This window comes from Rhinopithecus roxellana, chromosome 13 (genome assembly GCF_007565055.1).
Source record: "Rhinopithecus roxellana isolate Shanxi Qingling chromosome 13, ASM756505v1, whole genome shotgun sequence".
NCBI classification, from domain to species: Eukaryota; Metazoa; Chordata; class Mammalia; order Primates; family Cercopithecidae; genus Rhinopithecus; species Rhinopithecus roxellana.
Genome location: NC_044561.1, coordinates 130,650,588 through 130,672,797, shown reverse-complemented (window position 1 = coordinate 130,672,797; position 22,210 = coordinate 130,650,588). Strand labels below are relative to the sequence as shown.

The window sequence follows — 22,210 nt, the reverse complement described above, 5'->3', positions numbered from 1 at the left end:
ATCATTTTCATTGTGTCCATTTGATTATTCTCACATTTCTTTATTAGTCTAGCTAGCAGTCTATCTATTTTATTATTTTTTTCCTGGATTCGTTGAGTTTTTTGAAGGGTTTTTCACGTCTCTATTTCCTTCAGTTCTGCTCTCATCTGAAGGGGTGGCCTGCCCCTCCACACGTGTGGGTATATCTCGTGAGGTGGGACGAGAGACTGAGAAAAGAAATAAGACACAGAGACAAAGTATACAGAAACAACAGTGGGCCCAGGAGACCGGTACTCAGCATACCAAGGACCTGCAAAATCAAAATGGAACTCAAGATTAAGAAACTCACTGAAGACCACACAACTACATGGAAATTGAACAACCTGATCCTATGTGACTCCTGGGTAAACAATAAAATTAAGGCAAAAATCAAGAACTTACTTGAAACTAATGAGAACAAAGAGACAATATACCAGAATATCTGGGATGCAGCTAAAGCAGCATTAAGAGACAGTAACAGTCTGATCTTTCTTTCTTTTCCCTACACTAATCTTGGTTATTTCTTGTCTTCTGCTAGCTTTGGGGTTTGTTTGCTCTTGGTTCTCTAGTTCTTTTAGTTGTGATGTTAGGATGTCAATTTGAGATCTCCCTAGCTTTTTGAAGTGGGCATTTAGTGCTATAAATTTCTTCTTAATGCAGTGAGCTGTAGGGGGCCATGGGACCCAATATGCCCTCTGTAGTATCCCCCACCTCCTCACTGAAGAGGAAAAGTTCAGGACTGGCCTCCTGAACTCCTGAGATGCACCTCAGGGATCTGTATTTTAAATTAGGGGTGCTGGGGTAAGGAGACATCAGAAAAACTCTTTCTAGCCCAGCCAAGTCTGGCCTCCTTCCTGCAAGGTTTAGATCCTGGGGGCTTTAGGCTATTTTCCCAAGGAGAGTGCAAGCCTCATCCTTAGCTCTCTGCTCAACATCCAGCCCTGTGTAAAAGCTCTAGGCTTGCCTCATGCAAACTTGCTTGAATAATGTGTATTTTCTGCACTCCTTCAGAGAGAGAGGCCGGTCGTTTTCTCCCTAAATGCAATGAAAGGAGGTTGTGCCATTGTCTTGCCTGCCAGGTTGCTGGTGGACATGGCTGTGAGGGTCATAGTTAAGGGGGGTCTCAGGACAGAGAGGCCAGGTATCCCTTGTGCTCACCCACCTGGTCCCCAAGGCAGCCCAGTTCTTGGTAAAGAAATACTGCCAGGGAATATCTGGGCTCTTGTGGGACAGGGCTAGTGGAACCTACTTGGGAGTCTCAATTGTGGGCAGAAAGTAATATCTGTGTGTAGAAGTTCCCACTGGATGAAGGGCCAGTGCAACCTTCCTCTGATGCCCAAACACTTCCATCTATCTGCAATTACAAAAATCTGACTTGTGTCTGCACAAGATAAGGGTGGAATCCCTAAATTTAAGAACCCCAAAACAAAAGCAAACCCAGGTGTCTCCCACAACTTGCTAACAAGAGTCTCCAAACCCTCTCCAGGGTCTTGGCTGGGGGCATGTAGGCTCAAGGGTCCCCATCTTGCCTTGGAAACCAGGATGGGGCCTCACAGGGCAGAGCTGCAGGGAACAGTAATGGGCCCATGGGGCTCACAGGGTGTCATGCTGTGGAGACAAACTGTCCATAATGGAGATACCCAAGTAGGGCCCCAGCCAGCGTGGGGGAAATTTATTTCCTTGTTTGCAAGAGGACCAGGATCTGGCTGAACAGGCCTGGGGCCCTGCAGAGGTGAGGAGCTGGAACAGTGGGCAAGAGAGAGCCAGAGCTTGACAGAGTGCCAGGGGAGCCCAGGATCACCCACTCTCCACTTCCCTCCTCACTGCTCCCTTTTCCCCAGGCAGAGGCATGGGGTCAGGAAAGCACAGAGCCCAGGGCTTGACAGCCCAATAGCCTTCCTGCTCTCTCTGTCCCCACTGGTGGGTACAGGTGGGGTATGGCCAGATACTGCCTGGGGGCCCAAGGCCTTACCCCCCACAATCCAATTATTAGATGATGATTCCTCCTCTTGGTAGCAGGAAGTCTGGCAATTGTGTTGCTTGTACTTCTGGCAGGGACAACAGCCTGCAGAGGATGGTCCATGGGGTCCAGAGATCGTGGGTTCTCGCAGCCCAACTTCTCAACAGCACCTTCTCACTGCAAGTCAACAAATGGGGTCCTCAGCTTGGCCCCAGGGTCTCCACCCTGAGAGACCAACACTGCTGGCAGGGACAGATTTGCACAGTGGCTGTGGCCCAGAATCTTGCGGATCAAACGGACAAACTGATGGAGCACAGAAAATTCTGTGGCTGAACTGGGCCATGGAAATGGCAGCCTGGGCAACAGGTTCATGAAAACAGACTCTTCACACCTTGGTCCCGCCCTTCAGGTCTGAGCAAGCTCCATGTGCTCCTGGTCAAAGCTAGGGGCGGGTTTCCTCCACCTCCCTGCCCGAGCCCATCCCCTGTCCACCTGGGGATGCTGGAGGTAGCCTTTGGGGTAGGCCGGGCCTGTGCTGGCCACCAGGCTGTGGGGACTACCACCACCCACTCATGGAACTGGAACGTGCCTCTGGGTGAGGGTGGGTCACACTCAGCTAGGTATTGCCAGGAGAGGACAGTTGGCATTTACAACTTGGAGCTAACGGCATTTGATTGGAGGAGACCCCCCAGACCCCCTGTGCTCAGAAGCTGCCCTGGGAGTCCCTGAGAGATGGGGCTGGAGCCAAGCTCCTTGGAGGGCCAATGTTCTCCCTATCTGGTTTAGAAGCAGAGTAGGCTTCTGGGGACTTAGTCACCTTGGGATTCTTGGATCAATGTGCGCAGAGGAGGCTCTGGAAGGGCCAATTCAACTTTCCGCCGAGGCGGCAGAGCATCCTCTGGGGAGGAATGCAGGTGGCAGGCGGGGATCTCCGTCAAGGGCAGCCCAGAGCTGCCCCCCGGCAGCAGCACCCCTCCTAACCCCCAGCTCAGCGTCACACCCTGGGTCTCCCAAGCTTGGCCTCCTGCTCCCCAGCCAGGAGCACGCACCAGGACCAGCCTTGCAGGGCCCGGTGCAAAATGAAAACATCACCCCTTGGCCAAAAGTAACCAAGAATTTCCAGACGGCGAGAGCTGAGCGAGAAGTGAGCACCGGGCTCTGGGGACTCCCCAGGTGGCAGGAAGAAGTGGCCTCTCTGGGACCCCTCTGGCCGCTCCCAGGCCCCTCTCACCACCCCATCTCTCCGGCATCACAGCTGTGGTTCCTGCCTCTGCCCCACCCAGCCTCGGGCCCTGTGAGCCTCTGGGCCTCCCACACTGCCTGGGACAGGAAGGACTTCCTGTTTTACCCACGACTGTTCAGAGGGCACAGAGGGACGCTGAGGAGGGTGAGGTTTCTGAGACGAAGGCCACCGAGCACGGGGAGCGCAGTGAACACCGGTAATGGGGCTGGTGGCCCAGGTGCATCATGGACAGGCACGTGAGTACCCTGGACCATTGGCAGCTCCCCTTCCTGGTGATTGGCTTAGGGAAGAGCACGTGACCCAACCCACCGGAAGTCCCCTGTGGAGTGGCCGGAAGCCCCTGGGGAAGCCTCCCTGTTGCGGGGGCAGTGGGGATCCACGTTATCCACGTTCGTTGCTTGCGTTCCCTTTTGATGGCGCTGGGGCGCTGTTGCTGCACTTTTTTTTTTTTTTTTTTTCTGAGACGGAGTCTCACTCTGTTGCCCAGGCTGGAGTGCAGTGGCGCGATCTCGGCTCACTGCAACCTCGGCCTCCGGGTTCAAGCGATTCTCCTGCCTCAGCCTCCCGTGTAGCTGGGACTACAGGCTCCCGCCACCACACCCGGCTAATTTTTGTATTTTTAGTAGAGACGGGGTTTCACCGTGTTGGTCAGGATGGTCTCCAACTCCCGACCTTGTGATCCGCCTGCCTCGGCCTCCCAAGCTGCGCTCTTTTTATTGAACGCAGGCCCTCTTGGTGGCTCAGAGCCCCCGGTAGTGCCCTCGGAAGCCGCATGTGCTGGAGGCACATTGGAGGCAAGGATCCTGCAGCTGCGACTTGAATCGCATGGGGCATGGAGGCTGAGCTGGAGCCCCCAGAGCTGGCTCAGGTTCCGAGTTCTGACCGAGTTGCTTTTTCCAGGAGGGCTGCCAGCATTGAGTGTTCACCGGGTGGTCAGGCGCATCCCGGGAAGCAGGCTGAGGCCACCACGCCCTTGCAGGGGTCACACCAGCCAACCAGGTGTTACCTGCATGGATGAGGAACGCATTTAAAGAACAGCAGTGTTTTCCAATGATGCTGGATAAGGCTTTGTTTTTTAAAGGTAACGGAAGCTTTAAGGGTGCCCCAGGGTAATTTCTGTAGCCAGGGTTCCCTCCGGGTTAGGGTCTACATGGCCATGGCGGGCTGCACAGTGCACGCTTTTATCACTGAGACCTGACTCCTAAGTGACTGTTAACAAGAGTCCATGGGGCCAGTCAGCTTACACACAGGCCTAATATAGCAGAAAGAATGATGTAGGCTGTTAAAACAGCCTTTGGAAAGAGGTTTTCAATTTTTCACTCACAAAGCAAATCAAGCTTCCTAATTAGCTACAACACGGCTGGAAAGCTCGGCTCCTACTAGGCCGCAAGCCCTTGCTGTCTGCTTTCTTGTGTGACCATCTCTGTTACGGGAACGGCTTGGCTGTTTTCTAATCTCACTCGTGTTCAAAGAACTCGTGGCAGGCAGTGGTAACCATGGCAACAAAGGCCATAAATTCCTGGAAGTCACATTCACCATCTCCATCACTGTCCAGTGTTTCCATGACTTTGTCCACAACCTCTTGCTCTTTGATTTCCTAAGAGAGATAAAAGAAGTTGCCAACCTTGTTTTTAAATGGAATTTTGGACCATCAAAATATGATTAAAAGTTGAGTGACTCTGATAATATGTGTCTGAAATAACCTGAGAACATCAAATGCAAAATATCAGGAACGATGTCTCATGTGACCGGGGGCTGTTGTCAAGTAGAAGTCTCTGGGGGTCAGTGTCTGGCCCTGGGCTACTGGAAAAGGCTGAATGGAACAGCCAAGAGGTGAAAAACTGAAGGTTGTTATCTTACTTAAAATACCTGAAAAAAAAAAAAAAAAGGAATATCGTCTAGATCAGCCCTAGCAAATGTCTTGAAATAAAAATAAACTTTTGGCCCTCCTAAACTTTTCATGTGTTCTGTGTGTGGAAGTCCCTGTCTTAAAGACTTCCAGTAGAATGTAATGTTTTGAAAGTCTTCTTTGTTGCTGAAGTAACTCTTGGGAACATCCTAGATTTGTTAACCCTGTATTCTTTTTCCCATTTGAATTGCTTTCTAGGTGTCATGAAACTTTTTCCTGACAGTTCTGCCTGACATTGGAGCTGAATGAATGGCGTGGCTATTAAGTGATGTACAAAGCCTCAGAGGAACAACCACAGTGCAGGGCTACAAATGTAGTGGGAAATATTTGGGTATTGAACACTGACGAAGAGCAGAGTAACAATTCCCCGGGACAGGAAGGCTTGGCCTGAAGAAGTCAAGTGTGATGTATAACAGCCACCTTGGCTATAAGACACACAGGGGTCAGGCATGGTGGCTCACACCTGTAATCCCAGCAGTTTGGGAAGCTGAGGCAGGAGGATCACTTGAGCCCAGGAAGTTTGAGACCAGCCTGGGCAACACAGGGAGACTCCATCTCTACAAAGAAAAAAAAAAAAAATTATCTGGGTGTGGTCCATATGCCCATATTCCCAGCTACTCAGGAGGCTGAGGCGGGAGGACTGCTTGAGCCTGGGAGGTTGAGGCTGCAGTGAGCCAAGATTGCACCACTGCACTCCAGCCTGGGTGACTGAGCAAGACCTTATCTCAAAAACTAAATAAAACATACAGAAGATTGTAACTCTAAGGGGGTAGGGGTGGGGAGGCACCTGTGGATGGGCAGGATCAGGGCACTAACTTCAGTTACATTATAGATCTGCTTCTGAACTGAAATTACCTTGATAAAACCAGGCAGCAAATGTTCGTGATGCCTTAAAATGCTTACCATGAATTATTTATCATTTACAAATTGAGATTCCCACATGCTAAGCTTTTTCTATGTATAAAAATAATTAATAATAGCTACTATTAGTTGAGCTTTCACTATATGTTAAGCACTTAAGCACTGTCCCGTTTCATCCTCACAACAGCCCTTGTTCGGAAGAAGAACCTGGGACTTTCAGATCAAGTCAGAAGGCAGGATTGGTGGAACTAGAAAACTGCGTGTGTGAGTGGGACTGCTGTCACTCTGTGGACTTGAATGCCTGAGAAAACCAGTCCTGGAATCAGACGTGGGGATGCCCCCTGCAAGCTTGCAGGCCTGTCTGCTCCACTCTGAACCATTCACAGTGGTGTGGCGTTTGGTGGAAGTGCGGACAGGAGAACCAGCCAGCCCCTCTTCCCCTGCCCTGAAAACATGGACTGCTGGGCTGCTGGAGCCCAGGGCTTGCTGTCTTGCACTGAGAGGCTTGGCCAGCTTAGGAGGGCAGTTCCCCATCCCCATGCAGCAGAGCCCTGCCCTAGTATTTATGCTGGAATCAGGACTTGGTGAGACACTAGTGCACTGGCTCATTTTCTGGTCATTTCTCCCGTTTGTGATTGCTCATATGGGTGACCCAGGAAGCCCTTCATTGCATCTCACACATGGACACCACCGGTGCTTCACTCTGGCTCAAGGTGTGCCTCCAGCCAGCCTTGGTTCTAAGAGAGCATCAGGTACCAGGGTGATCGGAGTTCACTTCCATGAGGGCGTGAGGTGGGCAGTAAAGACAGGTGTGTCTGATCCAAGGACAGTGGAGAGAGTGGGTAGGAAAATGAGTCCTGATGCAAGGGTCTGGACATACTTCCACCACAAGCCACAGCAGGAACTGCCTGAAGAACAGGGCTCACCAGGAACCCTCATACAGCTTCCTAAAGTAGGGGCCCCAACTAAAGACAGTTCCTCACCAACATGTTACTCCACGGAGCCTCCTGCAAAGCCCCGGGGCTTCCAAAGGATGTGTACAGACCCCTGTCATGCCCTCAGTTAAGCCAGTCATGGTCATTCATCCATGTGCCAGGCTGGGTGCCCCAGAGCAGAAGCCATGTCTGTCATGCCTTAATTAGTGCTCAGTCAGTGTTTAATGAGTGAAAGTCTGGCATATCTTATCTCCATAGTAAATACTAAACATCTAGCTAAGCCAAAATACATCCTTTTCCTAAAAACATTCCCAAAGCCTATTTTTAACAGTTTCCTTTTATGTTCACTTTGGCCCATGGTAAGTAATGAGTCCAGCATTATTTGGGAAGCTTTGGCCTTCGGGACCTTGATGCACCAATTGTACACAAGATGGTTGATAAGGACATGAAAACAAGGGGCCCATATGAGCCAGTCCCACACTGAGGGTTCCGTTACTCAAACAAGTTTGCAGAAGCAGCCCAGGAGTCCTGGAAGGAAATCACCTTCAGTGCAGCTGAGAAGATAAAGCCAGTGTACCAGTGGCTTTTTAAGAGGAGATGGAGAAAGTGTCAAGTGTAAAAAGCAAGACTCACCTCTAAGAAATGGGAAAGCTCATTGTTGATGAGCTCCTTCAGTTCGGATTTCTTCAGCTTGTGCTTGTCTCCCTCCCTTCCAGAATACTGGTGGAAAACGTCGATGAGGGCCACCATGGCTTTCTCCAGCTCAGACATCCTAGGGGCTCGCAAAGGAAAGATGCCTTCTCATCTATACCTCATCATAAAACATTTCACATGTTATCAATACAGACCTCAACCCAGACAAGGGGGATGGACTGGCCCTGGCACTCTTTTCAAGCTCAGAACAGCAGGCATGGCCTGGAGGGGCATTCTGGGAATTTGCACCTTTATAAATCCTTCCACCTGCCTCTTAGACAGATGTGAGCCTGCCTTCTCTGTCTCTGTGGGCCACAGGGATATATTCCCATGCCCTCTGGCTTCTGGTTGGGTTGGTCCAACAGGGAATCTTTAGCAAAAATACAGAGGCAGAGCAGCAAAGGAATTCAGGGGTTAAATTTCTGCTTCCTCCCCACAGGGTCCCTCTCTGTTCTTGTAAGGCTCCAAGATGAGGCCATAGAGTGCAGGTAAGCAAACCATCGACTGCAAGCTGTTAAAATCAATCTGAAAGTGAGACACTGACTAGGAGCAAAATAAGAAGACAAAAATCAATAGCATTCCTTTTTTTTTTTTTTTTTTTTGAGACGGAGTCTTGCTCTGCCACCCAGGCTGGAGTGCAGTGGCCAGATCTCAGCTCACTGCAAGCTCCGCCTCCTGGGTTTACGCCATTCTCCTGCCTCAGCCTCCCGAGTAGCTGGGACTACAGGCGCCCGCCTCGTCGCCTGGCTAGTTTTTTGTATTTTTAAGTAGAGACAGGATTTCACTGTATTAGCCAGGATGGTCTCGATCTCCTGACCTCGTGATCTGCCCGTCTCGGCCTCCCAAAGTGCTGGGATTACAGGCTTGAGCCACCGCGCCTGGCCAGCATTCCTATATTCTATCAATAAAGAAGTAGAAAATCCAGTGCAAAATATCCTATTCATATAGAAATAGCATGTGATCTAAGACTAAGTTTAGGAAGAAAAATGCAGATCCTTCCAAGAGATTCGGAGGAACATAAAATGTAGGAAGTTTTTCCTTTAAATTCTTATGTAAATTTAAATCATTTTTAATAACAATTATGGAATTTTTTTGGATGGGTGACATGACAAAAACAGCTGTAAAATTCATCTGGAAAAATAAATATGGTAGAATTGCCACAATCTTTTTGAAGAATAACAGGGAAAGTTATATGATCTACCAGGAAAAAAAATGTATCCTAAGTTTAACTGATTAAATGCGTGTGGTTCTGTCGCAGAGAGGGACAGAATCCAGCAGAAAGCTGAGCTGCTGAGCCTGCATTCTACCTCCAGTGTAGGGAAAGGTTGGTTCATTCACTGCAGTGACTGGGACGGGGGCAGGAATAGGTGTTTCTCTGCAGCTATCAAAGTAAGAGCCCTCCGACCTCCCTCACAGCAAGGACCTTACCCCACAGCCTACAAACCAAGGAAATATCTCATCAGTCTGGGAATGAGGCGCCTTCTACAAAGGATGCCTTGTCAGTTGTCTCACAAAACAGATGGGCAGGCCGAGAAGTTTACCAGCTTTTGGCCTTGAGTTCTAATCATCAAATAAGAGCATTTGCACTGTTATAATTAAAAATAAATTAATAAATCAAATAGTGTTAAAAAATCATTCCCATGTTGAATATATGACTTACATCTTAAAAATAATTTGGAATTAGATGTTAAAAATTTTGTTTATTTCTGATCCTCCAAAGGAAACAGGAATGAAGATTTTTTTGTGCTGGCCAGATCTTTGCTAAAGGCATTCTATTAATAATTAGTGTACTTTATTTTGCTCTTGAGTCCCTAAAAATTTGGTAATTCATAAATAGAACAGTTAAGATGTATTAAAATCTTTAACATTTCATGCTTTTCTTATTCTTTGCACTCAAGTTTTCAATTATTGATATATGTGTGTGAATGTGTGCGTATTTTTTTGAACAAAACAAAACAAGACACTTTTACATCATTGTGATGCTCCTCAAAGTCCATGATGATTTGGGGAAAAGGAGGTTAAATTGTTTTCCTATGAATTATGACTAATGGGATTATTACAAAGGAAAGGCATAAAACATGTATTCCATATATTAGAACACTAATAGAAACCACTAGAAAATATGGCTTTCTTCATAACCACGCTACAAATCAATTAAAAAATTCTTGTTACATTTTTCCCTTTGACTTAAGAAATAGTTGATGGTTTATAGTTTATCTTTTAAGAGAAATGGAAATATCCGTTTCTTTCTCACATTCTGTGAATGTCCTACATTAATCTTTTAACATTGAGAACAAGAGAACATTTGAACTTTAACTCCTTAGAAAGACACGTTACCCAGCGTGTGAGGATCCCTCTAGGGGTTCGACCTCCCTGAGAAACTGTGAGACTGAAGAAAGTTAAAACCCACCAAAACCCCAATTTCTTTGACCCAATGTATTTGTAATTGTTACGTAATTTCTGAGTGGCGTCCTGGGGCTGTGGTCACCCTGGCACTTCAAACTGAGGGAAACTGGAAAACTGAAGAGTTACTTACCCAGGGCGGTGGAAAAAGTAACAAGGAGAAAAGGGATTTATTTAGGATATGGACTAAGCTAGCATTAGGTTCTCCATCATTTCCAGCCCCAGTGGGAAGCAAAATCTTTACTCTTCAAATAGTTACAGGAGAGGCAGTATTTGTAGCACCACTGGGAAAATGTCAGCAATCACTTCTGGGCCACGAGACCTGAGGTTTCTCTGATTTATGGCAAAATACCTCTAGCTGCCTAGGGCTGATGCAGTCAGGTGTCCATAAAGCAGCAATAATGTAGAGATTAAAACACATCATCCTATTGACACTTCTGAAGTGCTGCCAATTGTCCTAAAGGGGCTTTTTAAGCTACCGTTTAGTTTCTACCCCTCCATTCCCTTCCACCCAAAAGAAAACCATTTCTTCCTGAGCGTCCTCTTGGCCTGGCTCTTTCTCACCTCTCCCTTGTCTCACCCCTTCCTGGGCTCCTTGCTGCAGGCCTCGTCTCTGCTGCGGGTCCTGGGTGGCAGGTCTGGTCGGCAGAGGCAGCCTCTTATTCCGTCTGCCCAGGGAGGACGGATGAACCCTGGTGCAGCCCACTGCAGGCCGTGGCAGCCAATGGGGGCCGAGGGCGGGGGCGGCAGGGCTGCCAGGCCTGCACACAGGGCTGCATTGACCAAGCAGCCCTGGGGACTTGCTGGGAGCCAGGATTGCACATGGGCTGAGGAAGAAAAAAGGGCCTGTAGAGCAGGAAGTGGGGAGTCAGCTTTTTGTGTGATTGATTTATTACATGAATATTGATGTTCCCCTAAAGGCAAGGTTGGGGGTAGGGAAAGGAGAGAGACTTGGATTAATTGATTCAAACAAAGCAAATGTGCAGCCAAGAACAAGCAGCTTCCAAGTACAGGCTGAGCGTAGGAGATTAAGTGGCCTGCAGGCTGGTTTCTAATGGAGAGGCCCCTGGAGCTTCTCTCCTCTGCCAGCCTCCACGTCTGGCCCCACTGGGCGTGAGGTTCTGTGGACAGTAGTGCTTGTCTGTGGTCAGCCCTGGGCTCAACGGGGCTGCCTCAGAGAAGCTGCTGAACCCAGTGTCTGCAGGGACTAAAAGGGGTGGTACTTTTAGGGGAAAACATGATGTGTGGATTGTATCCCAAGGCCTTTCTCTCCATCCCAGGGTGCTTACGATAGTTTGCCTATGTTCCTGCAAAGGACATGTTCTTATTCTTTTTTATGCTTGCATAATATTTCATGGTGTATATGTACCACATTTTCTTTATCGAGTCTACCACTGATGGGCATTTAGGTTGACTCCATGCCTTTGCTATTGTGAATAGTGCTGTAATGAACATACACATGCATGTGTCATTATGATAGAATGATTTATATTCGTTTGGGTATATACCCAGTAACAGGATTGCTGGGTTGAATGGTAATTCTGTTTTTATGTCTCTAAGGAATCACCACACTGTTTTCCACAATGCTTGAACTAATTTACATTCCCCCCAACAGTGTATAAGCATTCCTTTTTCTCCGTAACCTTGGCAGCACCTGTTATTTTTTGACTTTTGTTTCGTTTTGTTTTATTTTTTGAGACGGAATCTCGTTCTGTCACCCAGGCTGGAGTGCAGTGACTTGATCTTGGCTCACTGCAACCTCCACCTCTTGAGTTCAAGCAATTCTCCTGTCTCAGCCTCTTGAGTAGCTGGGATTACAGGCACATGCCACCACACCAGGCTAATTTTTGTATTTGTTTAATAGAGATGGGGTTTCACCATGTTGGCCAGGCTGGTCTTGATCTCCTAGCTCAGGTGATCCACCTACCTCAGTCTCCCAAAGTGCTGGGATTACAGGTGTAAGCCACTGTGCCTGGCCATTTTTTGACTTTTAATAGCCATTCTGACTGATGTGAGAGGGTACCTCACTGTGGTTTTGATTTGCATTTCTCTAACCATCAGTGATGTTGAGGGTTTTTTTTTCATATGCTTGTTGGCCACATGTATGTTTTCCTTTGAAAAGTGTCTTTTTTTCTGTAGATTTGTTTAAATTCCTTATAGATGCTGGATATCAGATCTTTGTTAGAGGCATGGTTTGTGAAATTTTTCTCCCATTCTGTTTACTTTGTTGATAGTTTTTGTGTGTGTGTGTGCTGTGTAGAAGCTCTTTAGTTTAATTAAATAGATTATATTTGTAAATTTTTGCTTTTGCTGCAATTGCTTTTGGTATCTTTTTCATGAAATATTTGCCCATTCCTATGTCCTTAAAGGTATTACCTAGGTTGTCTTCCAGGGTTTTTATAGTTTTGGATTTTACATTTAAGTATTTCTGTATGTTGATTGTTGTTCACAAACAGGGTTAGTCTGACTTCCTCTCTTTCTATTTAGATGCCCTTTATTTCTTTCTTTTGCCTGATTGCTCTGGCCGGGACTTCCAATACTATTTTAAATAGGAGTGGTGAGAAAGGGCATTCTTGTCTTGTGCCAGTTTTCAAGGGGAGTGCTTCCAGCTTTTGCCCATTTAGTATGATGTTGGTTGTGGGTTTGTCATAGATGGCTTTTATTATTTTGAGGTATGTTCCTTCAATACCTAGTTTATTGAGAGTTTTTTAACATGAAATGTTGTTGAATTTTTATCAAGAGGCTTTTCTGCATCTATTGAGATGATCATGTGGTTTTTGTCTTTAGTTCTGTTTGTTTGATAAATCACAGTTATTGATTTGCATATGTTGATCTAACTTTGCATCCCAGGGATAAAGCCTCCTTGATCATGGTGGATAAGTTTTTTGATGTGCGGCTGGATTCAGTTTGCTAGTATTTTGTTGAGGATTTTTGCATCAATGTTCATCAAGGATTTTGGCCTACAGTTTTTTTTGTTGTTGTTGTGTCCCTGCCAGATTTTGGTATTATGATGATACTGGCCTCATAGAATGAGTTAGGGAGGAGTCCCCCTCCTGAACTTTTTGGAATAGATTCAGCAGGAATGGTACTAGCTCTTCTTTGTACATCTGGTAGAATACAGCTGTGAATCCATCTGGTCCTGGATTTTTTTGGTTGGTAGCCTATTTATTTCTGATTCAATATCAGAGCTTGTTATTGCTCAGTTCAGGGAATCAATTTCTTCCTGGTTCACTCTTGGGAGGGTGTATGTATCCAAGAATTTATCCATTTCTTCCAGATTTTCTAGTTTGCATATAGGTGTTCATAATATTCTCTGATGGTTATTTGCACTTCTGTGGGGTTAGTGGTAATATCCCCTTTGTCATTTCTAATTATGTTTATTTGGATCTTCTTCTTTTCTTCTTTATTAGTCTAGCTAGTGGTCTATTTTATTAATTTTTTCAAAAAACCAACCCCTGGATTTGTTGATCTTTTGAATGATTTTTTGTGTCTCAGTCTCCTTCAGTTCAGCTCTGATTTTGGTGATTTCTTGTCTTCTGCTAGTTTTGGGATTGATTTGCTCTTGGTTCTTTCGTTCTTTTAGTTGTGATGTTAGGTTGTTTGATTGAGAGCTTTCTAACTTTTTGATGTGGACATTTATTGCTAAAAATTTCCCTCTTAACACTGCCTTATCTGTGTCCAAGATATTCTGGTATGTTGTATCTTTGTTTTTATTAGTTTCAAAGAACTTCTTGATTTCTGCCTTAATGTCATTATTTACCCAAAGGTCATTCAGGAGCAGGTTATTCAATTTTCATATAATTGTATGGTTTTGAGCAATTTCTTTCTTTCTTTTTCCTTTTTTCAGATGGAGTCTCAGTCTCTCACCCAGGCTGGAGTGCAGAGAGGCAATCTGCAACCTCCACCTTCTGGGTTCAAGCAGTCTTCCCACTTCAGCCTCCTGAATAGCTGGGATTACAGGCATGTGTCACCATGCCTGGCTCATTTTTGTATTTTTAGTGGAGACAGGGTTTCACCATGTTGGACAGGCTGGTCTCAAACTCCTGACCTCAAGTGCTCCACCTGCCTTGGCTTCCCAAAGTGTTGAGATTACAGGTGTGAGCCACCATGCCTGGCCTTGAGCAATTTTCTTGTGCTGTGGTCCAAGAGAGTGGTTGTTATGGTTTTAGTTCTTTTGCACTTGCTGAAGAGTGTTTTATGTCTCATTATGTGGTTGATTTTAGAGTATGTGCATGTGGTAATGACAAGAATGTATATTCTGTTGCTTTAGGGTGGAGAGTTCTGTAGATGTCTATCAGGTCCATTTACTCCAGTGCTGAGTTTAGGTCCTGAATATATTTGGTAATTTTCTGCCTCAATGATCTGTCTAGTACTGTCAGCAGGGTGTTGAAGTCTCCCACTATTATTGTGTGGGAGTATAAGTCTCTTTGAAGTGCTCTAAGAACTTGCTTTATGAATCTGGGTGCTCCTGTGTTTGGTATATATATACACACACACATATGTGTATATATACACACACATATAAACATATATATACACACACACACATGTTATGTATATACTTAGGATAGTTAGGTCTTCTTGTTGAATTGAATCCTTTACCATTTTGTATGCCCTTGTCTTTTTTTATTTTTGTTGGTTTAAAGTCTTTTTTGCCTGAAATTAAGATTGCAACTCCTACTTTTTTTGGTTTTCCATTTGCTTGGTAGATTTTTACCCATCCCTTTATTTTGAGCCTGTAGGTGTCATTGAATGTGAGATGGGTTTCTTGATGACAGCATACTGTTGGGTCTTGGTTCTTTATTGAGCTTGCCACTCTGAGTCCTTTAATTGGGGGCATTTAGCCCTTTTATATTCAGGGTTAGTATTAATATGTGTGAGTTTGATCCTGTCATCATGATGTTAGCTTAGACCTGAGTTTCTAAAATATCATTTTCTTTTTCTCTGGAGAACTTCTTTTAACATTTCTTCAGATCTATTAGCAAAAATTTTTGTTTGTCTCAGAAAGTATATTTCTCCTTTACTTTTATAGGATAGTTTTGCAGAGCACAGAATTCTAAGTCGGTGGGTGTATTAGTCTGTTCTTACACTGCTAATAAAGACATACCTGAGACTGGGTAAATTATAAAGGAAAGAGGTTTAATTGACTCACAGTTTAGCATGGCTGGGGAGGCCTCAGGAAACTTACAACTATGGCAGAAGGGGAAGCAAACACATTCTTCTTCACATGCTGGCAGCAAGGAGAAGTGCCAAAAAAAGAGGAAAAAGCCTCTTATAAAACTATCAGATCTCATGAGAACTCACGGTCATGAGAACAGCAGCATGGAGGTGACCGCCCCCTATGATTTAATTACCTCCCACCAGGTCCTTCCCACGACACACGGGGATTACCATTCAAGATGAGATGTGGGTGGGAACACAGCCAAACCATATCAGAGGGTTTATTTTTACAACACTTGAAATATAACCATGTGTCATGTAACAACATTTTGGTCAATGACATTGCATATGCAATGGTAGTCTCATAGATTATAATGGAATGAAAAATTTCTATTGCCTAGTGATGTAGCCATCATAACATTGTAGTGCAATGCATTACTCATGTGTTTGTGGTTATAGTGGTGTAAACAAACCTACTGTGCTACAAGTCACATAGTAGTACATTAAATTATGTATGATACATAATACTTGACAACTATCATAAATGACCATCTTACTGGTTTATGTATTTACTATACAATACATTGTATTGTTATTTTAGACGGTACTCTTTCTATAATATATGTATATTCACACACACACACATATATGTGTGTGTGTATATATATATATGTAAAGTTAGTTAACAGTTAGTTACCAGTAAAATAGCCTCAAGCAGGTCCTTTGGGACATATTCTAGAAGGTGCTGCAGAGAATGACAGGTCCATATGTCTTATTGCCCTTGAAGACATTCCAGTGCGAAAAGATGTGATGTAGAGGTGGAAGACAGTGCTATTGATGGTTCTGACCTGTGTAGGCTTAGGCTAATGTGTTTGTGTTTCAGTTAAAAAAAAAAAAAGGAAAAAATTTAAAAATTGTTAAAAATAGAAATAGGCCTATAGATTAAGGATATAAAGAAAGAAAATATTTTTGTATAGCTGTACAATGTGTTTGTATTTTAAGCTGTTATTTCAAATGAGTCAATGAGAAAAAAAGTTTATAAAGTAAATAAGTTATGGTAAGTTAATTTATTATTGAAGAAAGAATAATATTTTTGTTTTTTGTTTATTTGTTTGTTTTTTGAGATGGAGTCTTGCTCAGTTGCCCAGGCTGGAGTGCAGTGGTGTAATCTTGGCTCACTACAACCTCCACCTCCTGGGTTCAAGTGATTCTCCTGCCTCAGCCTCCCAAGCAGCTGGGATTACAGGTGTGTGCCACCACACCCAGCTAATTTTTGTATGTTTAGTAGAGACAGGGTTTCACCATGTTGACCAGGCTGGTCTTGAACTACTGACCTCAAGTGATCCGCTCACCTCAGCCTCCCAAAGTGCTGGGATTATAGACGTGAGCCACCATGCCTGGGAAGAATATTTTAAAATAAATTTAATGTATAACTGGATACAGAGGCTCAAGCTTCTAATCCTACCACTTTGGGAGGCCAAGGCAGGAGGATTGCTTGAGGCCAAGAGTTCAAGAACAGCCTGGACAATCCAGTGAGACCTTATCTCTAAAATAAATAAATAAATAAATAAATAAATAAGTAAATTTAGCATAGCCTAAGTGTACAGTGCTAATAAGCCTACAGTAGAGTACAATGATGCTTATAAGTCTGCAGTAGAAGACGGTAATGCTTGTAAGTACTACTACTCTAGTAGCACTACTACTCTAGTAGCACTACTACTCTAGTAGCACTACTACTCTAGTAGCACTACTACTCTAGTAGCACTACTACTCTAGTAGTAGTACCCTGTCTCTACTAAACATACAAAAATTAGCTGGGTGTGGTGGCACACACCTGTAATCCCAGCTGCTTGGGAGGCTGAGGCAGGAGAATCACTTGAACCCAGGAGGTGGAGGTTGTAGTGAGCCAAGATTACACCACTACTACTCTAGTAGTACTACTACAGTACATTAATGCTTATAAGTCTGCAGTAGAGTACAGTAATGCCCTGGGCATTCACATTCACTCACCAGTCAAGCACTAACTCACCCAGAACAACTTCCAGTTCTGCAAACTCCATTCATCATAAATGCCCCATATGGGTGTACCATTTAAAATCTTGTATATCATGTGTTTACTGTACCATTTCTATGTTTAGATGTAAAAATACTTACCATTGTGTTTCATTGCCTACAATATCCAGTAGTAACATATTGGACAAGTTTGTAGCCTAGAAGCAATAGGCTGTATCATACAGCCTAGGTGTATAATAGGCTATACCAGCTAGGTTTGTGTAACTGTATGATGTTCGCATAAGGACAAAATTGCCTAATGAAACATTTCTCAGTATGTATCCCCAACATTAAGTGATATATGACTATATTTCATTCCATCTTCTTCTTGCTTGCATAGTTTTTGAGGAGAAGTTAGATGTAATTTTTATCATGCTTCTCTATGGTAAGGTGTTTATTTTCTCTGGTTTCTTTTGAGATTTTTCCTTTATGATTTTCTGAAGCTTGAATATGATATGCTTAGTTCTGGGGGGGAACAGACATTTATTCTCTGTGTTCTCTGAGCTGCCTGGATCTGTGATTTGGTATCGCACATTAATCTTGGGGAAATTCTCAGTCATTATTGCTTCACATATTGCTTCTGCTCCTTTCTCTTTTTCTTCTCCTTTTGTTCTCATTATGTGTATGTTACACCTTTTGTAGCTATCACATTGTTCTAGGATATTATGTTCTGCTTTTCCTCCCCAGCTTTTATTCTCTTTGTTTTTATTGTCATGTTCTCGAGCTCTCAGAGATTTTTTCCTCAGCCATGAGTCTACCAATGACTCCATCAAAGGGAATCTTCATTTCTGTTACAATGGTTTTCAAACTCTAGCATTTATGTTTATTTCTTAGAATTTCCATCTTTCTGCTTTTGTTGCCCATCCACTCTTGCATGCCATCTGCTTTTTCTGTTATATCCCTTAACATATTACTCATAGCTTTTCAAAATTCCTGGTTTGATAATTTCAGCATTCCTGCCATATCTGACTCTGCTTGTGATGCTTTTTTAGGCTCTTCAAACTAGTTTTTGTCTTTCAGTGTACCTTATAATGTTTTCTGAAGGCTGGAAATGAAGTCTGGTTAGAAGGAACTGCTATCAAAAGACCTTTAGTGATATGGTGGTAGGTGTGGGGGAGGGAAAGCATTCTACAATCCTATGAGTAGGTCTAGGTCTGTGGTGACCCTGCCCCCCTGAATTGTGACCTTCACAAACGCTCCCCTATCCTGTAGGTGGGACAGGATGACTGCAGGGGGCTGGAATTGTGTATTTCCCGTCACCTGCATGGAAGTCCAGAGCCACCTGGAGTTGGTAGGTCAGGCTCTGATGTAACCCAGCCAGTTTGGCTGGGATAAAACAGACTCCTGAGGACAGGCATTGTTAAGAACAAAATGCCTTATCTCAAGATGGTTCCTTTTTTCTTCCCCCTGCTGAAGCACAAGGGGATTTTTCTCCAATGTTCACTGTGAGGACCTGGTCAAGCTCCTGGAGGTAAAATTCACAAAAGTGTAGGGGCCCTCAGGACGGGGGTCCCCTTGGAGTTTTTGTCCCTCAGACTTGCAGCACTGAGCCTCCAGCAATTTTTCAGGTTTTCCTACCCTGGCACTGGAGGCTTCTGCTGGAGATAAGTTGTGATCCTCTCTCCCCACCTGTCTGTCTCTCCAATGTTGGGCACAATAGTTTGTCCTGTGACCTCACTTCTCTACTGGATCTAACTTCTCTACTGGATTAATTTTTCAGTTTGTTCAGCTTTTTACTTGCTGTTAGAATGGAGCAAAGATTCCTTAGCTCCTTATATGTTGAACTGGAAACAAAAAATGAGATTTTCTGAAGTTAAAAAATCCCCAAAGTAATATAATAGGATATCACAAATGTCACTAGTCCACCTGCAAAAAAATATGTACTACCTGTTCCTCCCAATAATAAAAAAGCTTAAGGAGACAACAAGGGTGCCAAGAGGCAGCTGGTTGCTGGAGAGCAATCACCACGGTGTTTCCCCGGAGAGTGAGAACATGCACTCTTTGGCTTGGGAAGAAAGGTGCCATTGTGAGCAACGCTGCCATGACTCTGTGGCCAAGAGCCATCACTTGACTAGTGGTCATGGTATTGTGGAGAGCTGCCTGGCATTGCAGCCTGTGAAACTTTGTAGATAATTGGGAAGGGGTGGAGGGGGTGATGGAGGCTCAAGGTCCATGGTGTCTAGGCTACTGCACCTTGAATGCCAAAGGCACCCATGTGGTTCACCCTGTCTAGTCTGCAGATGGAGGGAAATGAGTTGATGTGGCTCCAGGTTCCCAGATGACGACCTGCCATGACAGGAAGGGGCTCTCCTTCTCAAGCAACAGTGCTGCCTGCCCAGCACAGAGCATGAAGGAGCTTGTGGGTCAACAGGGACCTCTATTTGAATGTATAAATCTTCTGTTAAGATCTTCTTCAGTCACTTGGATGTCCCTTCTCCCTTCATTCATTCAGCAAACTCTTGGCTCCAATCGACTAGGCAGCCAGCCCCGGGCCTTGCTGGGGCTGGTCAGGGGGTGGGAAGAGGTCATTCCAGAAAGGCTTGGGCAGCAACATTGTTTTCTCCCACAAAGGACGGTGCCATCCGCCACCAAGCCACTCACGAGGCTGATTCCAGTGACTGATGGCCACAGGCAGAAAAGGAGGCTTGTGTTCTAAAGGAATGCGAAGAAGAGACAAAAAGCTTCTGTTGTAGCAAATGCAAGTATTGATGCCATGAGAACTCACTGCCTTTCCTGTTCTAAAGAATGCCACTCCCAGCCAGCAGGCAGCCATGGGGTCAGGGCTTGGATGCTGGAGCCTTGGAGCTGGGTTCAGATCCGACCTCTGAACATACCTTGTCAAACGACTACCTTTCTCAGCCTGAGTAAAAGAGGGAAAAAGCTGCACCCCTGAGAGGGCTGTCGGAGTAAAGGAAATTGACATGCACATACATGTGCACACATACAGACACACGTGAAGTGCCCAGAAATGACATGCACATGCATGTGCACACAGAGACACATGTGAAGAGCCCAATGCACTCACTTGGGAGTCATTATTATTATAAAAGTTACTGCTCTTGTCTGCGGAACCTGGAGCTGTCAGGAGAACTCCTGGGGCGGGAGTCAGACCAGGCAAAGCAAAGAACAGCAAATAGCAGAGGGACAGAGACTTCTTTCTGAGCCAGATATATTAGGTCTAAAAGGGCAGAGTGAACCTGCCGGCTACTTTAGAATACTCTAAATCCAGGAGGCCCCAATCTGGCAAATTGAGACAGAATATCAGCATTTCATGGGTATCACGTTTTATTATTTTTGAACCATGTCACATTCCATGAATTCATTTGGGTTCTAACCAGTCATTCCGAGGTCCGTGCTCCCTTCCAGACGTGAAGGCCCAGTGCGAGCTGAGCTGGGGGCAGAGCAGGAGCATCGCTGTTTGCCCTGGGTCCATGGCAACGCCAGAGCCCAGCTCAACACAACAGGGCTTTTGTTTTCATTTTTCAACTTTTTTTCGAAGCTTTGAGAAGGAACTGGAGATTGGAGCGTGAAGAGCCCACCCCACACAAAGCCTCTTTTCATGGCACTTGCTGTGCCTTGCTGTTTCTGCTCAGGAATTGAGTCTTGGTGAAATATGAGAGGAAGTGTTTGAACTGATGCTGGGGCAAGATCTCAAAAGGAAGACTGAGTTTTGTCTTCTGTAGAACTCTGCCACAGATATTTATTTTGGTTATACTTTTTATAACTTTTAAGGATTCTTGGAAATTTGCAATAAAATCATGTCAGTTTAAATTTTTTAAAAATCACAAGATTCGCTTATTTGTTTTTTCACTCAACAGGAGGGTTTTTCATTTGACGACTTCAGAAGATCCCACGTCTTACTGCCCATCCCTTCCTGTTGGACGCTGTGGGCCAGGACAGCACAGTACTTGGCCACATGCACAAGTGAGCAGCCACAAAAGCATAATCAATTGATTGTTCGAACTACTTAACTCACGTCTGTAATCCCAGCACTTTGGAAGGCTGAGGCGGGCAGATCACTTGAGGTCAGGAGTTTGAGACAGCCTGGGCAACATGGTGAAACCCTGTCTCTACTAAAAATACAAAAATTAGCCGGGCGTGGTGGCGCATGCTTGTAGTCCCAGCTACTTGGGAGGCTGAGGCAGGAGGATCCCTTGAACTCGGGAGATGGAGGTTGCAGTGAGCAGGGATCCTGCCACTGCACTCTAGCCTGGGCCACAGAAAGAGAACTCTGTCTCAAAAAACAAACAAACAAACTCACTTAACAAGTGAGGATGCATACGCCTTGACTGTAAAAATGCCTTCGTGGAATTGAACCACCTCCATGGCAACGACCCAGGAGGTGGAAACGAGTTATTTTATTTTAGAGATTTAAATAAAGAATGTACCAAACAAGAGAAGAGGAAAGCTGAGAACCTGAAATCTGGAAGCTCGGTTGGGCACAGTGATTCACCCCTGTAATCCCAGCATTTTGGGAGACCGAGGTGGGCAGATCACCTGAGGTCAGGAGTTCAGGACCAGCCTGGCCAACATGGTAAAACCCTGTCTCTACTAAAAATACAAAAAAATTAGCCAGGCTCCTGTAATCCCAGCTGCTGGGGAGGCTGAGGCAGGAGAATCGCCTGAACCCAGGAGGCAGAGGTTGCAGTGAGCTGAGACCGCACCATTGCACTCCAGCCTGGGCAACAAGAATGAAACTCCATCTAAAAAAATATATATATGTATATATAAATGAAATTTTTAAAAATCTGGAAGCTCAATCCCTAGCAGTTTTACTACTGCAGAACAATAACCTCTTTTCTTTGGAAAAACAAACTTTAAGTTGAAAACACTGTGAATAACCTGGCACTATGTTTTAATTTTTAGTGTAACTGGAATACATCCACAGGTATATTTAGCAACTAGTAGTTCTATTCAGTGCTAGTGCAAATAAAATTTAAATCGTAGGAAGAATACACTGCTTTTGGAATTAAAAC

At 44.8% G+C, this 22,210-nt stretch overlaps 3 protein-coding genes and 1 long non-coding RNA gene across 7 annotated transcripts; 2 read left to right on the top strand and 2 right to left on the bottom strand.

Moving 5' to 3' along the window:
- Positions 1-780: 780 nt before the first annotated feature.
- Positions 781-2,918, bottom strand: LOC115892815. The gene is made up of 2 exons (XR_004052731.1): positions 2,796-2,918; positions 781-2,155 (listed from the first exon to the last, which is right to left on the bottom strand). It is a non-coding gene; the product is annotated as an uncharacterized LOC115892815 (long non-coding RNA).
- Positions 2,154-6,320, top strand: LOC115892813. The gene is made up of 2 exons (XM_030915223.1): positions 2,154-3,457; positions 6,179-6,320. Exons 1-2 carry the CDS (start codon positions 2,814-2,816, stop codon positions 6,294-6,296), a joined length of 762 nt encoding a protein of 253 aa, XP_030771083.1. The 5' UTR covers positions 2,154-2,813; the 3' UTR covers positions 6,297-6,320.
- Positions 4,271-10,862, bottom strand: S100B (S100 calcium binding protein B). Of its 3 annotated transcripts, none has more exons than XM_010370090.2 (3): positions 10,587-10,860; positions 7,560-7,698; positions 4,271-4,818 (listed from the first exon to the last, which is right to left on the bottom strand). In XM_010370090.2, the coding sequence occupies exons 2-3, from the start codon at positions 7,695-7,697 to the stop codon at positions 4,678-4,680; spliced, it is 279 nt and encodes a 92-aa protein (XP_010368392.1). In that variant the 5' UTR covers position 7,698; positions 10,587-10,860; the 3' UTR covers positions 4,271-4,677. The 3 variants fall into 3 exon arrangements, with proteins under 3 accessions (XP_010368392.1, XP_030771087.1, XP_010368393.1); XM_030915227.1 differs by having other exon boundaries at positions 4,275-4,818; positions 7,560-7,705; positions 10,587-10,862; XM_010370091.2 differs by having other exon boundaries at positions 4,275-4,818; positions 10,603-10,861.
- On the top strand, positions 6,313-21,289 carry LOC115892814. 2 transcript variants are annotated; one of them, XM_030915224.1, is made up of 3 exons: positions 6,313-6,743; positions 8,059-8,107; positions 21,053-21,289. In XM_030915224.1, the coding sequence occupies exons 1-3, from the start codon at positions 6,326-6,328 to the stop codon at positions 21,186-21,188; spliced, it is 603 nt and encodes a 200-aa protein (XP_030771084.1). In that variant the 5' UTR covers positions 6,313-6,325; the 3' UTR covers positions 21,189-21,289. The 2 variants fall into 2 exon arrangements, with proteins under 2 accessions (XP_030771084.1, XP_030771085.1); XM_030915225.1 differs by lacking the exon at positions 21,053-21,289 and adding an exon at positions 19,806-20,993.
- Positions 21,290-22,210: the final 921 nt, after the last annotated feature.

Excerpts from the sequence above, each read along its gene's own strand:
- LOC115892813 (XM_030915223.1), top strand. The coding sequence starts at position 2,814 with ATGTGCGCAGAGGAGGCTCTGGAAGGGCCAATTCAACTTTCCGCCGAG. Across the intron at positions 3,458-6,178 it reads GGTGCATCATGGACAGGCAC|CCCTTGTTCGGAAGAAGAAC; the intron begins GTGAGTACCCTG and ends TCCTCACAACAG.
- LOC115892814 (XM_030915224.1), top strand. The coding sequence starts at position 6,326 with ATGCCCCCTGCAAGCTTGCAGGCCTGTCTGCTCCACTCTGAACCATTC. Across the intron at positions 6,744-8,058 it reads TGGTTCTAAGAGAGCATCAG|GGTCCCTCTCTGTTCTTGTA; the intron begins GTACCAGGGTGA and ends TCCTCCCCACAG. Across the intron at positions 8,108-21,052 it reads GATGAGGCCATAGAGTGCAG|GAGGGTTTTTCATTTGACGA; the intron begins GTAAGCAAACCA and ends TTCACTCAACAG.
- S100B (XM_030915227.1), bottom strand. The coding sequence starts at position 7,697 with ATGTCTGAGCTGGAGAAAGCCATGGTGGCCCTCATCGACGTTTTCCAC. Across the intron at positions 4,819-7,559 it reads AGCTTTCCCATTTCTTAGAG|GAAATCAAAGAGCAAGAGGT; the intron begins GTGAGTCTTGCT and ends TATCTCTCTTAG.